General features: G+C 41.8%; 1 protein-coding gene across 2 annotated transcripts in view; it reads left to right on the plus strand.

The window, feature by feature from the left end:
- The window catches only part of VEPH1 (ventricular zone expressed PH domain containing 1), a 98,532-nt gene that overhangs the window by 36,338 nt on the left and 44,004 nt on the right, over nt 1–18,190 (plus strand). For both annotated transcript variants that reach the window (XM_037407275.1, XM_037407274.1), the window contains 3 exons: nt 2,102–2,268; nt 3,814–4,023; nt 12,429–12,649. In XM_037407275.1, the coding sequence (XP_037263172.1) occupies nt 2,102–2,268; nt 3,814–4,023; nt 12,429–12,649 (598 nt within the window). The remainder of the gene's footprint in view (nt 1–2,101; nt 2,269–3,813; nt 4,024–12,428; nt 12,650–18,190) is intronic.

The raw sequence follows: 18,190 nt of genomic DNA on the forward strand, positions 1-18,190 counted from the left end.
GGTTAATGAATATAAAGCTGGCAATGTTTGCTGTAGGGAACTGCCCAATTTGCATTTGTACAAAGTATTTTTATGCAGAGAAGTTTCATGGCTGTTATCCATCATGTTGTGTCAAGTCAAATTGCATCACTCCTCTAGTGCATCCGATACTTAAAATGCTTGTTTTCTCAGATTGCATAATTAGTCTTACTTTCTAGATACCTGTGACAGGAATCCTGGTTTAGGCAATAGCGTGTCTCAGATTAGTGGCTGTCTTTTGTTGTTTAAAGCTGTTAGTTTTTGTTAATCTCTGCTGAATTCCTTCCCTCTGCACTTTTACAGCTGAGATGATTTTGCCCATCCAGGAGCATGGGAATTTCTTCTTTTGCAATTGTTACCATTGCTGAAATTCAACTGGAGCTTAAGGGCTCTGTTCCATGTGGGCAGAAATCTTCCAGTGGAAGCTAAATGTGTGCAAGTGCAAAGAAAGGACTTATTTCTGTAAGCACTAAATTATCCTGAGAAGAAAGTAATTTTTAGTGTATTCGGTTACAAAATTTTTCAATTTCAAACTCTAATTAAAGTCTAGAGAAGTTCAGGTAAATGCATCCTCTCACAATTTTGGTCCTAACTTTGGGTGAATTGGTGCTTTGTATGAATCCCATGATATGTTAGTGACACTTGTAAAAGTGGTGGCACTTTTTATACATATTCACTTGTAACATCAGGAAGAGATTTGCACAAAGAATGTGGCTAGAAAATGGTCAGAACAGAAGAGCTTGCTAATCTGTTTAGGGTAATTAATCAGCAATTGTATTCCCTTTGCAACTGGCCTTTCTGCTTTGTCTAATAGCAAAGAACAAGACAGAAATTCACTGTGTCCATGGGAGTAGAGGTGGGCTCTGAACCTTGCCTTTAGCACTGCAGCAGCTGTACAGAGGGCTCAGAGCTGCCTTCAAGAAGCCAATGGTTCTTCAAGCAGAGTAAATGGTTCAGGATAAGGTTGCAGAAGTGTGGCTGGATGAATAGTGTGGAGGTGCTCTCTGAATCATAAAGACCCCTTAGGGATCGTTACAAGCTGGTCGACTAAAAGTTGTCTGAACGTGCAATGAATTATATCTTAGTTATTTGGCTCAGAGGTGATGTTGCAAAACCTGACAATATCTTGGGGTACGTTTTCATATCTGGCAAGAGCACGATGTGGTCCAGTCTGAACCATATATCCTTTTCCTACCATCCATGAAGTGACCTGCTTATCTTCCAAAATTACAAGGCTCATATTTAAATGGGAGAAAAAGCAGCAGGCCAGAGAGCTAGTTCCTATTGGAAACCAAATCCAAAGAGACCTTAAGGACTTTCGGGGGTTTACAAAAAAGAGCTGTGCTACATTGCAATAGGCAGATGTTTTCCATATGTTGTTCAAGTAAAACTTAAATATATTGAGGCAGGCATGTACAGCGATGTGAAGTTATATATTTTGGTATGAGCCTGGGTTTCAAATTGAATTTTGCACAGACATCTTAAGAAAATGTGTGAGAGAGTGTTTTGTATATCTTTGTCTGTCTGCAGTTGACTCTTTCTGGCTCCTTTCTATTCCTGGAAGTGGCATCCTTAACTATTTATGTTCAAATTTACTGTCATGCATATTTAGTTCTCTTAATAACCAACTATTCTTTCCATATGCTGCTTATTTAATTTGAAAGTCTGAATCTCAACAAAAGAGAAATATAGCTTTTACATGCTTTCTAGCTGCCTTTTTTTTTTCTTTTTGGTTAATTTAAATCACACTTGGATTGGTCTAGGATTCCACAGAGCATCATCCAAATCTGAAAGCTCATTAAGAAGCCTTGTACTTGAGAATGAACTATAATTAATGGGATTTTTTTTTTTTTTTTACATCTACATTGTTATACTTGCCATGATTCATTCTTTTTAGGTTGTTTATTGGGCTTCTTGGCCCAGTATATATTTTTCTACAGTGTGCTTTAGGCCTCCCAGGTTTTGTACTGATGACTCTTCAAAACTGGTGTCTCCAGGTGTGTGCTGGTTTTCTAGGGCTCTCTCCAGCTGCAGGGTATTGCCCAGCAGTCAGTCACCAGTCTCTTATTTGCTCTGTTCTCAGGGAACTCGATGCTGCTGCGTGTCCTGCCTGCTCTGTACGAGAAGCAACCGCAGCTGATAAACCTCCATCTGAGGGAGCTGGTGGCACTGATGGCTCAGCTGGATCAAGCCGAACAGCACCATCTTCTCAGGCTCCTCCAGATTGTGGCTAGGAGAAAAGAACTTGGGGTAAAACAGTGTTTGGAATATCCTACTGTTAAATGCTGCATCTCCTTTTGGAGGAGTTTGTTTCAGATGATTTGGCTAAGCCTGTCCTCGAACAGTGAGGGGTCCAGTAACATGCATGACAGTGCTTTCCTATGTTATTTCCCCCTGAATTCTTTAATTCCATTCCAAATTCTCCATACATAAGATGAACCATAAAGAGAACATATCAATGACTCTGCTGGACCAGAAAGTTTTGTTAAATTGAAAATGTTTTTAACTTTTTTGGCTTTTCCTGTCAGCTGAGTATGAGTTCCTGTAACTATGTTACTGTTATTCCAACATATATATATGAACCGTATTAAATTACATATCAAGGAAAATGAAAATTGATTAGAAGTGAGCTGGAGATGAGTTATCTAAGGCAAAATATATCATGCTTTGGAAATTGCATGTCACTGACAGCACTCAGTGCGTTAGAACAAGGCACAAAGCTACCTGCTTTGTGAATTTATAAAATTCATAAAATCTTTGGAAAAGAAGAATCAACAGTAGTTAGTATTTTCCCCCAGGTAGCCAAGGAAATTTTGTTGAAATACAAACTCCCAGACGACCTAGAACTCGTTTCAGAAGCAAGGGCCTTGTCAGCTGGAGGGGCCTGGGGTGCACCGCTGGCTATTGCAGGGCTCCACGCTGGAGACAACATGTCTGAACTTGTTTTGTATTCTCATTATTACTATTATTATCATTTATTACTACTAACAATTGATTCAGCTACTCACCTGCAGTATTTTGCCAGAACAGTAAGTATCAACTTGCTAAAACTGATAATCCTCATAAAAATAAGAGAATGGGTCATTTTATGCTCTGTTCCTGTGTTGGAATGTCTTTTAAACAGATGCAACAGTTTCACTGAATCAGAGGTACATTAGTGCGCAGTGTGTTTATACGAAAAAATAATTATTCAGTAGATAGTTGTATACTCTGCATCCTGTTTGTGAGATGATTTTAAGGACTACATCCTCAGCTTCTTGAAAATTATGTTGTTACAAGAAATGACAACTTGCCTACAGGATTTTTTTGTGCAATAAGGATGATGCCTTTTATTTTTTACTCTGTTCCAGCTATTAACCTGGTTACATTATTTAGTTTCCAGTGGAAACAAAAAATTTCTACTAGTACTTTAATTTGCTATATCATTGGGGAAGGCTAAGTCTTAGGTTGTTTTAATCAAGAAAGTATAGGACTGGCCCAGAGCAAGGGAAATATTTGGTGAGGTGATTGTTTTTTGTCTTTTTTTAACAATTGGGCATTTCCTTACTTATATATGCATAACTGCAATATTTCAAGGCTAGAGCTTACCCTTATTCCATATGTTGAACTGAACTTTGATTGACCTCAGCAATAGCTGTGTGCAAGGGTCAGCAAGGGTGGAAAACTATTTTACTGAATCGAAGTTGGGTGTTTTATTTTTATCGCTGTGATACACAGTACCTCTTTTGGTTATATATATTGTTTGCAATTTTAAAAATTATATTCACAAATTGTTTCTGTCTGACGTTTTAATAGGTGCTGAAAGAGTGTATACCACTTCTATTTGGCCACCTGAGAGACCCTAACCATGGTGACATTATTCTAAACATACTTATAGAAATATCTAGCTATGAACCAACAGCCTTAGCTGCTTTTCTTCCAATGTTGAAAGAAATTGGTGAGAGTTTTCCAAGTCTGATTGGGCAAACAGCAAAGATCTTTGGAGCTGTTGGACATATTGATGAGGTAAGCTTAAAAACTAAGTTAGTTGGTTGGTTTTGGGCTTGGATTGTTTGAGGTTGTGTTGTTTTGGTTTTTTTCCTAAATCTTGTGTGAAGTAATACATCTAAGTATTCCTTTCTTCATGAGTAACCAGACTGCCCTACCAGAACATATTCACAGTCACAAGACCATGGTAGGTCTAGACTATAATACCACCAACGTGGCTAGGAGAGCAAGTAGCGCAAAAATGAGACATGGTGTTTTAGTGACTGAGACCACCCTTCGGCCTCCTAACCAAGGAACAGGCACGTGGTGAACAGGTTACTGGGAAAGAAAGAAACTTTGTAGAAGAACTTAAGGTGCATGAAAAAGGTGAGTACTTACATTCTCATAACTGTAAAGATAAATATGTAAATTATTATTCTTTACTGTATAGCTCTTTCTGTGCCTGTATGGGTTCTGTTTATATGAATTATCCTTTTATGGATGGCCAAACCTCCCATCTGGTAAAAGCACAAGACTCCCGTTATTCCAGGGGCTTAGCTAAGCGAGGTTGCAGCATACCTATACGTGCAATGAAATGCAGAGAAAAGGAAAAATGTATTTTGCACACCCTTTGTATGTTATCTTATTTTAGATGCATATAGCCTTCAGGAAAGTTGTAATCATGTAGTGAAAGACAAAATTCTTCATGTAGTGTAATCCAGATACTTTGGCTTTGTAGCTGTAGTTAATTGTATACTTCTGACGAATGTCTTCATAAAGAAAATGCTCAGTGGTGATGCCGGGCTCAAGCTTCATCACAGGAACATCTTTGTTTGGGATCTGACCCAACGTGAACATTATGCCTAAAAAGGATTTACAGTGACAAACTCCTAAAAAAATTAAGGGAGTTTCATGGCAGTATAATGAATTTGCCCTGAAGTTTTTGCTTTAGTCATAACTGTGCCTGTCTGGATGCAGGAGCAACGTTCGCATAATCCAGGTGCTGTGAACAGTCTCAAACACACTGTGTGTACAGAAAATGTCAGGCAGCTGTCAGGCCCCAGAGCCCTCTGCGCTCCCCAAATACCAGCTCTGATGAGCAGCCTAAGGATCCCTGTGTCCCCAGCAGCAAGGGATGCCACTCATGAAGATCCGATGTTACTCTGTCCTGCTGGGACAGGGACATGCCTTAGACCCCAAAAAGACCCAGCTTACCCTGCTGCTATCCCCAGTTCCTAAAAATACAGCCTGGAGGAGATTACCACCATGAGCTTCTAAACTACCCGATTGCTTGAGACCTTGGGTGTCCTGAGGACACCAAACTGATTAGACTTACTTATGACACATCATGATTTTTAATGAGATTTTATTGTCATTCCCAGGTATGAGCTTATGTGTCTTCCACCACTGTTAATAGACATTTTCTTTCCACCTCAAATCACAGTTCTGTAAAAACAAAAATAATGTTCTCCTGAGCTCAAAGAGTTTTCTGGTAAATAATTCAAATTTTTATGACTGTGACAAAACTCGATTATATAGCAGAAAATGAATCCCGTGTAATAAATCTATTTGCTGGAGTGTGGCACTGATGCCTGCCATACAGTAACCTGGATAATTTATTTTGGCAAAGAGCCGAATCCTGCAGTTTCTGTGTCCTTTCAGCAATCCTTGAGGCAAAACTTGCACTAAGTCAACTGGAGTTTGTCTGCATAAAGGCTAGATATTTTACTGTAGGTTTTGCCTTTGAGTCAGACTTTTTGGTTGTCCTTCCTTTGACTCTGCCAGAGGCCAGTTCAGAGGGAAAAGGGGAGAAGTTGCATTGTTTTGCTGTGCAGGGAAAAATCCTCCATATATTCATCTTCTGCCTTAAGATGATAGTTCTTCGATTTACTTCTGCAGATACAGATAACGATGTGCTCTCATCAATGATAGTGGTCATTGGAGAATCTCCAGAGAGGCTTTTGTCTCCAGAGAAAATAGCTTCTTCTGGCCCCTAACCAAAGTTAGTCCCTTAAATCTCGGGAGTGAGGGTTGTTGGGGGGCGGATTAGGCTCTGTGCCTTGTGCTGCAGATTGCCAGCAGCTGTCAGTGCGTTTGGGCAACAGCTCTGCTGGGTGATGAAGGATCAGTGGTACAACTTGAAGCATATTGCCTGACCCAGTGTAGGCACATCAGGCAAACCCATCGCAGGTGTGTGTTGTGCCCTGCTACATGTTGCTGAAGGTAAAACAAGACACGCGAGAAATGCAAGGAAGTTTAAAGTGAAATTTCCCTTTGCACAACCTTTTTAATAATTCAGAATTGTTCTGGTAATACTCTTAGGTGAGAGAGTAGCGCTGATTTAAATGGATATTGTGGAGTTGGGGAGCCTGGTGGGAGGCAGGGAGAAGCCATGTGGGGCAGGAGCAGAGGGGCGGCAGCAGCCCCTCCACACTCCTGTTCACTGGTGCGGATGGGGTCCGTGCAAGCCTCGTTGCACTTGTTGCAATAAGACCAATCCTTTCTCCTCTGCTGCTTAGTTTGGAGTGTGTATTGGCTGGGTGATGGATGTCTGATCGTTGTAGGTACTGCACAGGAAGACACATACTTGCTATTTCTACAGATCTTGAACTTGATATTCATTTTAAATGAAATTAATCTTGTAAGAATCAAAACCAGATTTGGTTTGACTTTATAAATCTGATTTCTGTTGTGGGGGTGGGGGGGTGGAGAAGCCAAAAATCATGTCAAAGACTGAGCCAAATTAAGCTGCTTGTTCTCTCCTTGTTTACTTACATCCCCCCCAGCAAGATTTACTTTTATAAGAACTGTAGGTGACCACGCTTAATTCTGCATTTAGTACTTAATAGTCAACATCTCCTAGAAGCTTTACAGCTTATAACTAGCTAATCCTCAAATGAGCACAGCTGGGATAAGAAGGATTTAATTTGGATTCTGTATTTTAGTGCGTTGAACCAGCTTTTCCCATGCGAGTGTCTCTGAAGCTCCTTTTCTGTGATACAAATTTATTTTGCCTTTTGTTGCTATTGTTTTATACTGATACCAAGAATAAGCAAGGAACCAACTGGACTTGTGGTGTTTCATATATTGTTGGAAATTACAGGCTATAGCAAAGTTCACAAAGAAATGACTTGCAGAGCATTTTCTCCTTCTATTTTTTTAAATCTATTGGCTTGTGCAGATGCACGTAGCTACCAAGTGTTACATATACAGCCTGGGCAAGCCTACATTGAATAATTAATCTCTAGTCTCTCTCGTAAGTGTTGAGTAACTGGCGTTGTGTCCTGTGTCATATGTCTTATTTTTCTAAGAAGCTGCAGGCTGCTGACTTAGCAGCAGACTGCATTCCAGCCCACTCTGTCGCCACGAGCGCTGCCTGTTTGCAGAGATGGCACGCTTTTCTTTTGTTTGTAGTGGGCTTTGCTTTAGTGACATCCGGGAGACCTTTCACCAGATACTCAAAAACATTGAAAAAAGCAACGCAGAAAGGGTGGTAGAGGTGAACTTGCCAATGTGAAACGAATGGCTGCTTTCCTCATCGTTTTGCTTTCTAAAAAGATAGAAAGCAGAATAATTCTGAATTACAGAAGATCTGTCCCGATTGAAGTGTCTAAGTAGTTATCAGTGCTCCTGTAACTTCATTTTATTTCTGTCTTTGAGCTGTATCAGTCCATGAGGCCCCTGACACCAGTGCCAGGCTTGCACAATGCTGTCACCTGGACGCAGGTTACGTGCCCTGTGAAACCTCGGCACTGGATCTTCTCCAGAGGGTTGTCCCCACACTGTTCTGTCTCCTTTGTGCTGGGCAGAGGAGCCAGGCTGGCAGAAAAAGGCTTGTCAACACTGTGCATCAAGCCAGGGAGAACATCTTGGTGAGAAAATGAAGGCAAGCTTTCCGGGTGAGGAGAGGTCCAAGCACAATATAGAGGAGCTTTGGGGCAGCCTGAGGAGCAAGTAGGTCTCGGGCACTGTCTGCAGTGCCCTGGCGTCCCAGCCCTGCCCATGAGTGGTCTGGCAGCTGCCTCTGCCCTGCCAGCACCACTGCTCTCTGCTAGAAAGGCTAAGTGCCTGCTGCCTTTCCTTGTGGGAAATGGTACATTTGTGTCACTGGTGCCCTCGAAGGGTTTGGACGTGCTTCTGGCAGTGCCATGCTGCCAGTTCAGTTATTCCCTCAGGAATATATGATGCAGAAAGAGCCTTAAAATGTGCTTGGGTGGTGACTGGGCATTGCATGCTGGAGCAAAGGCAAGTCACATTTTGGGTGCAAAACTTATGCTGCAGCAGGGGAGGCTTAAAAGTTTCCTGTTCGTCCTTGTGGAGTGCTTTTGTTTCATAGGGCTTTTGCCTCTTGTGATGTAGGATGCGGTCTGCTGCCCCACCTAACCTGGGCGTTTTCACATAGCAAGTTCCTTCTTCCTTCACAGACAATGTAACTGATGATCTCTCTCTCACTTTCTACTTGTGGATTTTGTCTTTTTACCTAAGGAATTACCTAAGGGGTTTTTATTTTATTTCAGGGAACCTGAGTGCTTTGTGACCTGCAGTTTTGTGGGGCTGTAAGAAGCTACTTTGGTGGGACATTCATTGGTCCACAATTGCCTGGGATTGCATCAGACCAGATGTGGTGACTGAAGGGTCCTTGTGGCTCTTGCGTGTTTAGCAACACTGTGGATCTCTCATAGCCCTCCTTTTCCCTTGTAAGGTTTTGTTTGCTTTACTCCATTGGTTCTTTGTACAGATTTTGCCCCCATCCTGTTGAAAGCCAAGAGATGGGTCGTGTCTCTGGATGCTCCCATGCAGGTCAAACTACTTGAAAGGAAAAAAAATGCCATAGGTTTCTCTGATGTATGGGGCATCACTGACAGCAGTGCAGACAATCAGCCTTCAGCCTGCAATAAAATAAGCAGAAACACATCTGGCATCATAAAAGCTGGATGGATCTTAAAGTCTTAGTATATAACGATGAATGCACCCACAAGAAAGAATTAAAATAATGCTCTGATCTATAAATTTAACTGCTAAGTTACAAGCATTACTGCAGCCAGTTAATTTATTTAGATCAGGTCCAAGTAGAAATGTGCAAGCAGCAAAAGGGTCCCTGCAGACATGTGCACTGCTGATGGTCTCATCTTGCAGCCCACTGCGGCAATGCCTTCCTGAAAACCGCTGTTGTCACTTCTCTCCCTTTTCCTGTAATGGAGCCATGCTACAGATATGCTGCTAGGTCTTAGTTAGATGTGAATCTGCATCCCCTTCCCGGCCAAGCAAAACAAATGGGAAATGAAACGACAATGGTAGTGTTGGAATTTTATTTGTTGATATTTTATTTCACTGGGAGGTTTACTTGGGGAAAAGAGGCAGCAAGGATTGAGGCTTGGCCCTTTATGGTATGGGTTGTAGATATGAATAGAAAACCCTCTCTGCTGGCTTATAGAAGCAACCTCATATGCTTTCACTGAGCTGCTCTCTCCACCTTGGCAGTTCAGACAGCCCTCTGGAGAGACAAGAGGTTTGGTTGAAAACAGATCCCTTTATTTTAAAGGTTGCCCCCTTGTTTATACACGGCACTTCTGATGATGTCAGTGACAGTCTCACGGGTGAAGCTGAAATCAGAACTTGTCCCTCAACCGTAAATTTGTGCAAAGCAAAACACCATCTCAGGGCATAGGTCAGTTGAATGTTTTATTATTTTTTTCTCCCCCAATAACTGTAAGTTTTGGACCAACTGGAAATTGGAGTTACTTCTGAAAGCCTGTGATCTCTTTGTAGTTTTCTGAGCCTGATCTTAAGCTAAAGCAAAATACTTTGCCACACCTTATTGCTTGTATTTTAGATCTTCACCTACTGGCAGATGAAATGCCATAAAATGCAAGGGATGCTTATGAAAAAATATATGAATACATAAAATAAGCATTGTTAAAAATGACAATGGGTTATATACATCCAAATAGGCTTTCTGAAAATTTTTGGATAAAAATTGTGGCAGGGATAATGACTGCTTTCATGTTGAGCTATTTTGGTTTAATTTTGTTTTGTACAACAGTTACATATTATATTACTCAGTAGAGTTTATTGTTCTTTTACCTCACTCCAGGCGAGTAGCAGCATTTCAGCATGGCTGGAGACACTCCAGCTGGATCAAAGTGACATGAAAATGGTCAAAACTTCTCTTCCAGTTAGGTCTGCTGCACAGTTTGTTTAGGAAACAAAAATGTGTTTTAAATGTTAATTGAGCCTGTGTTTATCTCTTGGAGGGAGGATTGTCTTCCAAATAAACTAGTGAATATGCACCAAAAAGTCAACCCCTTTCAAGCCATTGAGGAAAATGCTCATTCCGTCACACCATCCAGCCCATCGAGGATGTAGCTGTAGTTTTTCCCCATATGGCTGAAGGGAAGCAATTTGTCTGATATGCTTTCCTCATTTATCTCTGTCATGGCACAGTATAGCAGATCCTCTTTTGTTTGAAATAAATTGACTTTTTCTTCAAAAATATCTTGCTTGTGATGCTCAGGCTGCATTCTGCTGAAGTCCCCAGTGTATTTTTATGGCCCAGCTGTATTTGGAATCAAACTTTCAGCAATTTTTTCTCTCCTGTTACGAGGTCCCAGAAGAGAAGAGGTAATAATCCTATTGCCCCACAGTGTTTGGAGTACGTGTGTGGCACACTACTTCCCCTCCTTTTCTGCTAACCCTTGGGAAGAAGGAAAGAACTTTTTATTTTTGCATTTGCTCGCATTTCTGCACAGGCTCTAAAAGCAAAATATCTCCCAATTTCTGTAACAATCTGCTGAGTACCAAGTGGGTTTCACTGAACAGAGCCGTATGTGGTTACCCCAGTGGAGGATCTGATAAGAGCTCCTGAGTTAATTGCCGCAATCTCTGCTGCTTTTCCCACTTAGATATTTTTAGGACTGTGGAATCTACTACACTTAGGATAATTATAATAAAACAGAGGAACCCTAATGCATTTCTTCACCTTTGGGGTTTCTGTTTTAGTATGTGGATTTGTACGTGTACATACAGAAATAGTTGGAACTGGAATTTTGTATCTTTGCCAAGCAGAGATGATAAAGTATCTGTGCTAGAAAATATTTGCATGTTTAATACTGTGATCTGAAACAGCCTCTTTAATCCTAATTTGTGGAGGATGTGATCTCGCTGAGAAATTGACGAGATCACATCCCCCTGAAGAACTGGCTAGCAAAAACTTTGGCTACAGAGGGCATGTCAGACTTCAGTGTGTAGGCAGTGATTGATACAGCTTGCCAGACAGCACCTTATCGTGTGTGATGAGATCTTAAAACAAAATCTCATTTCTCTTTGTTGCAATGTTAGTCATGGGTCTAATCTTAGTGTTGCTCCTAAATGAATCGCTATGAAAGGAGAGAAGCCATGTGATTTACGAGGTGCTTTAACCTCCCACCACTAGTGAGAAGGGATGGTGATAGTCTCGCAGTGCCTCGCTCCTCTGCTGATGCTGTGCAAGAGGAGTGGCGCTCAGCCTGGGTAGCACCAGTGACGACAGGCTCTTAGGTGACACTGCTAAATATAGCACATCAGCAACACCCAACAGGTCCAGAAAGGAAGTTGTGACTAGGAAACGTTTTATGGTCTGAAAAATAGATCTTCACTCCTGGTAAAGTATTTGTGACAGCTAATGGCATGTGCAGAATTCACTGCAATTGCCTGGTGACCCTTGATTGTTTGCAGTTATGGAGTGGAGTGTGACATGGACAAAGCAAAATCAGGACATTAGCCCATGAACAAGACAAGGCTAATAAAGATGCACAACCGCAGTTGGTTGTGGGTCATGCAGTGCCTCATAGCAGTGCAGACCTGAGCCACAGGGTCTGTTGGCAGTTTATAACACGTTTGTGTCTGTGCTAATACCTGTGTGAGCTCGATGTGCAACGGGTTTGGGTACAGGCACGAGAAAGAGACCCTGTGTCCTGGAGCAGCATGAGTGATTTGTCACTTACAAGAGAGCTTACCTGCCACAAACAGCGCAGAATAAAGTCAAGAAAGGGCACAGAAACTGGGTGTAGGGAGGTGAAGCAGCTTGGTTAGTCCCATCAAAGATGAAAGGGGAGCTAGGTTTGCTGCTGGAGCTCTGGTTACTGAGCCAGGCTGATCTGCCACCCTAGAGCAATGCACAGGGCCCTTCAAAGAGGCATTAGGGACTCTGACTCTAGGATTTAGGAGACAAGCTGTGCTGAAGTTAGGCTGGGTTAAGTAATACCAAGAGGAAGAAAAGTAATGTCAATAGTACAGAAAAATAAACTCTGCATTTGATGCAGTTGCGTTTTTGTTAGTTATCACAGGGTAGTCACTATTCCCCAGTGACAATGTTTTAATCAGCAGCACACACGCAAACCTCCCTTGCACAAGCAAACAATGAATTAATTTGTTTGCAATTGTTCTTACCTCCTTGTGTTGTCTAGGAGCAAGCCAGAATATGCCTGATGTATTTGGTGAACCAGCTGGCCAACATGGAGCACTCATTTCACCATATTCTTTTGCTGGAAATTAAGAGTCTCACTGACACCTTCTTGAGCATCTTGGGTACCCAGAGCAGAGATATCTACCGCATGAGCAACAGTTTCACCACCATAGCCAAGCTCCTGGTCCGACAGCTAGAAAGCGACAACACGGCAGGAGCCAGGTAAAACTAGTTTTTGTACAATAAAGCCACAGTCATCTCCATGGCTGTGTGAGGCAGCATAAATTTATATTAAATACGTTCAAGTTACAATGAATGAACAATCAGCTGAAAGTAAGATGTACTGCAGTTCCTATAACTTGCTACACTGCCATTTTCATATCGATCTTGGATATCCCTCTTGTATCATTCCCGTATGTACTCACTCAGCCACTGGATTGTGTTATTTATAGAGTTAGGTAAGCACACGAAGCTGTTCACAGACACCTGATAGGCAACATCCCTACTTGTAGAAGTAACTTGCAGTATGTGTTTCAAATGCAAGCATAAGTATGATTGACACTAAGGCAGAAATCTGTAATTAAAGGGTGGCAGTAAGAGCTATAGGTGCACTGCAGGCACCAGATTCATGCTACTAGGCATGAATGATGTATGAATGTCATTCAATAGAAATTGCGTCATTTTGCACTGAAGAATAAAGAAGCTCTTAAAGTTTTAGCACTTAATGTATAGCAAGAAAGCCATGTCTCAGATAAGTAGACTAAGGCGACCTCAAAAGCTTCAGTTAAAAATACATTGGTGAAATCAGGCTACACAATCATCTTTGAGTTTATTCTAGACGATAACTGCTGAAGCTGATGAGAACAATGACTGGAGTAGCTCCCTGATAAAGGTTGCTAAAAAAAGTCTGAAAAAATTTTCTCAAGCTTGTACAAAAAGATGTTCTGCTCACTCAGCTTCTTTCAAATGTGTATCCTAAGGTTAAAGCATTGGGAGCATTGCTGCATTTGTCACAGCAAGAATGTAAGTGTTATTTAAACATATAGTGGTAGTCACTTTTAATTAGGGAGAGACTTATAATTAGCATTGTGTATACTAAAATAGGCCACGAGGGCACAAAGGAATAGTAATTATTTGAAAACAATTAATGCAGATGTCAGAAAACTCATAACCGTGAAGGACAACTGTGGAGACAGACTTGTAGAGTTGGAGCCAAAACATTGAAGTAATTCAAGAAACAATGGGTTGGTATCCTGGAGAGAGTTAAAAATTAAAATGGACAGGAACCCTGATATAGTCCCTTGTTTTACAACCAGGCCCCAAGAAATGTCCAAACTTCACCTGGTGGCAGAAACTTTAGCTGAAAAGGAGCCCCTCAGCACTTCTTTTATGAAAAGTTTCATTGAAGATAGTGAAAAAGCGTAAGTGGAGAGAGGAACATGAGCATGCAGTGACATACATGTCTTCCAAACCAGCCAGCTTCAGCTGTGAAGAAGAGCATGCCAGATGTCACTTAGTGAAGGGGACCAGAAGGATGTCACGTATTCTGGGAACTGCAGTGAAGCAGGACAGGGACTGAGGCTTCAGTAACAAAGCATAATAATTATTCACAGAGCCCATCATGGTCCCTTGCTTTACGGTAGAAAAATTACTTTATTTGCTAAAATGTTATGATGTTCCTATTCCTTATTATCTTCTGTGCTTAACGTTTATCTCTAGAGCTGATAAAAACCAGTAAACAACAAGAAAAGGTTTTCATTAAAGTGTTGTTGCTGTGTTTCCCCATTTCTCTCTGAAAGTCCCATTTGTTTTGCTGAGGAGCAGAAGCTTTGTTATCTGCATGAGTGTGGTTACAGATGCAAAATACTGTTTGGGTGGAGAGTCTGGGGGAGAAGAAGAGAGGAAATTATACTATTTTTTCAGTGGATTTTTCGGGAAATAACCTTATTTTCCTTCAGGAAAAAAACCTCTACTAATGATACTAGGCATGAAAGAAAAAGGCTTTGGCTGTTTGCTTGTTTAAGTTGTATTTGCTTCTGAGTGACAAGTTTGAACACAGCCATGCATATAAGCAAATGAAAATGCAACTGCTGTCTTCAGAGCATGAAAGGTGCCATGGGGTCAGGGGGCTAGACTCTGGAGGGTGGTAGAGGGGCGGGCCATGGAAACCTTATCCCAGGGCTGCAGTGGAGCCGCTCAGAGTTAATTTTGGTTTAAAGAAGGGCAGAGTCTGGTCTTATGTCTGCAGTGGAAGGAACTTAAAATAGACTTTTCTCCACACTATTTGTTTTGTTGTTACCAGCTTTTAACATTTCTGTGGATAAATTGATGCTTTCATGAGACAGGACAGTCCCTGTGATGCAGCTGTGCTCGCTGTGAGGCAGGCATGAGTGTAGCCAGAGGCGATGGGAAAGAAAACCTGTTCCTGATGCTCCTCTGGGTAAGGAACAGTGTCCTGGGACATGTCTGCTGCAGCGGGGTCTGCCTTGCACACAGCTGTCTTGAGCCAGTGGCAGGGCCTGGACCCTTTCAAACAAACCTTTCTGAAATTATTCCTTATTCTCCAACTGCTGCTTGATTTTTATGTTCTTAAATTTTTTAGAAAAAATTATTTTATTGCCCCTGCCTAATCCTCTGTGAACCTGGTTACTTGCAGTTGCCATCATCTTGTTCTCTCAATGTAGCTGTGAGAGATCACAGCAAAACACTGATTTGATTTTTCACAATTATGCTTTTTTAGTTATTTGGTTTCACATTTCAGGCCTGTATCAAACAAATCATCAGCCAAATTGGACAAGAACAACTGTGGCACAGCAATTAAGGCTAAAATGAGCATTCTCCACTATTTAAGCAGAGTTTATTCTGACTTGTACTAGCATAAGTGGGACCGGTCCACTTGTCAACACGGAAATGCCCTCCTAGCTTCAGAGCTGCTGCTGTTACTAACTGCAGTGTTTTTTGAAGAGCAGCAATCCAAAGTATTTGTTCTGTGAAAGGAAAATGGGATTTTTAAATGTGTGGCTGGATTATAACCATTCCTTCCAGAATCTTGTGTTTACATAAGAAGAAACTGATTTCTTTAGAGCGATAGCTGGCCTGGAGTTGTTTGACACAGGGAATTTTACATGCAGTTAGTGGAGAGTATAATTAAAACCATGTGATGCTCTGTTGCCCCTTACTGTCACTAAAACGCAAGTTATTTAGTCTCAGAGGTGTTTTTAAGAACACATACAGGGTTTTAATGGACTAGTCCAACCTAGAAGTATAGCATGGTCAGTTAAAAGAAGGCAAGAAAGTAAAGAAAGAAAATTTAATGACACTTCCAAGTCCTCATTCTGGGTAAGAACTGAGCATGACAGGCTATACCCGTGCTACTCATTTCAGTGTAGTGGCTGGATGAAATTCTTTTCTCCTTAAAGCAGAGAGTAGGTGTAGCACAAGACATCATTAAGCATTCCTTTACCATTCATTTTCTACAGTGTTTGTCCTTCTTTAAATCAACATTTTTAGTGGTGAAGAGAGCTATATTAGCCTCTAAGAATTTCCAATATTGGGAAGGGACTATAGCGTGATTTAATTCAGTGCAGGCACCAAGAAGCCTGTCTGCGTGAAGTGTCCACTCCCCTTGCCACTCCACGTCCTGCCTGGCAGGCCAGGCAGCACACACCACTGCCTGCATCTGCCAGCATCACCTAGTAAAATGTTTTGTCCTCCACCATGGTGAGCGGCATGGCGTGTGAAGTGCTGGGGTGCAGCCTCCAGCTCCCTGTGGCACCTCAGCCTTGAATGTTACCTGGCTGATGATGTTTCCATGATTGTTCCTGGCAAGATTTGGAAGTTCTTGATGGCCTTCCCAACAGTGAGCCAGAGGTTTTGAGATCGCCATCTCGCTATCCACCACTTGCCTTTCAGACCTGCATGTCTGTTGTATTTGAGGAGGTGATTATATCTGTACACTGGCGAGCCACAAGGACAGAGTTGAAGCTCTGGAAGCAATCCCGTCTCAAGTGTATTTTTAGTAATTCCTATTCGTGTATGCTCTTTTTCCCACTTGAAGCACCTGACTGGTGATGTTGATAATGGTGCTGGTGGTCTGGAGAAAGGCTCTTCAAATTAATGTATCACTCTTGAATTGCTGACCTGTATATTTAGGTCTCTTTCTACAGAGAATTTAAAAGGAGCGAAGCGATGAGTAGCACAGCACCATCTTTGCAAGCCAGATCCTTATGATTTCTCAATAGGTTTGTGCATCCTTTTCCTCTTGAAAACAAGCCTGAGCTTTGGTGTAAGCTGATCCTGCTCCAGCAACCTCAGCAATGTGCCGAATGTCTCTTGCCAAGATTGCAAACAATAGTTTATTTTACTGTTGCTGGAAGGGGAGGGCAGCAGGAAGGCCTGCCAGGCATCCCGTTGGGTGTGGGGTGGAGGCTTCATTGAACGTTTCGCTTGGGGTATGTGCTTTTGGCTTCCTGGGAATTGATGCAAGCGCAAAGTGGGTACACGTGAGAGCGAGTGATCTGTGGGGGCATGCCCAGGGCCGAGTCCTCTGCCTCCCTCCCGCAGTGCTCGCAGTTGCTCTGAAATCCCAGGCACCAACAGGGTCAAGACTGAGGTGGTGGCTTGAGGAGCACCAGGCAGCGATAAGCCCTGTACACACTAACTTAGTGCTGCTTTTCGTACAGCAAATAGGATTTGTTAACATGTTTCTTTAGCAGAAGCGTTTTCTGGTATTGCCTTCATAAAGCCATCGGAGCTCAGCGAGAGCATGCTGGATGAAAAGGTGCAGTTACCAAAGGCCTCCAGACATCGCCAAGGCTTGCGGGTTTGGGTCTGTCATTCATAAACCTCATCAGTCCATAAATCCTTTCTGTAGCCATAGGGCTCTATATGTATTTACGTACGTAACAGACATTTTTCTCAGTGCTTAATTCCCACAATGGGAGCAGTGTTGAGAGTTACATTGGAGTGGCAGCTTCCTCATAAATTAAATCTTGTCTCACATCTCCAGGAAGATTTGTTAGTAAAGGTCATACCAAAGTTCTTTATTACAGAAGAATTTTTTTTTTCAAAGTCTTCCACAGCGTTATTATGAGATCTTGCCTAAATTAAAAACAAAGCAAGATAAAACTCGTCAACTCCCCTGAGAAATACCCTGAACTGCCTTTATCAAAACAAATGAAAACGTGCATTTTCTGATGCAGTATTTGTGGTTGTTTTTTTTAAACATCTTTTTTCTTCCCACAATTGGTAATTTGCAGGAGTTTGTGACAGGCTTCCCAACTGTGAGCATGACTTGTTGAGACTGCTGCTTTGAACATGCGATGTTAAAACTATCATTTGTGGCTTTCTGTATCCGTATTTTACAGATTTAGCTCTTCAGATGTTTGTCAGGAAAAGAAAACACAAAAAAAATGGTCAGAAGCAGAATGAGCTTGTTATAGAGCTGTGGGTAGAGCTTAGAAAGCAAATACTGTCAAATACCCCTTAATTCTGTAAGAAATTTCTGAGTGTCTTTGTACTGCCTTCATGATTTTTTGGTCCAGTTATGCTATAGTTGCAGGAGTAAATGGTAACATACAAATCCCCAGCAGAAGGCACCTCCCTCAAGAAGAGGGGAAGGAGCAGGAGTGCTTTTGCCACAGTTTGCTGGTGATTCCCTGGGAAATTCAGTCCTGCTCCTGGTGCATAAAGGCCAAGCAGCATCTTCAAGGGAGAGTACAGATACTCAAAGTTTAGTTTTTTGGCAAACGGCCCAATATTTGG

Source organism: Falco rusticolus, chromosome 13 (genome assembly GCF_015220075.1).
Source record: "Falco rusticolus isolate bFalRus1 chromosome 13, bFalRus1.pri, whole genome shotgun sequence".
NCBI lineage: Eukaryota > Metazoa > Chordata > Aves > Falconiformes > Falconidae > Falco > Falco rusticolus.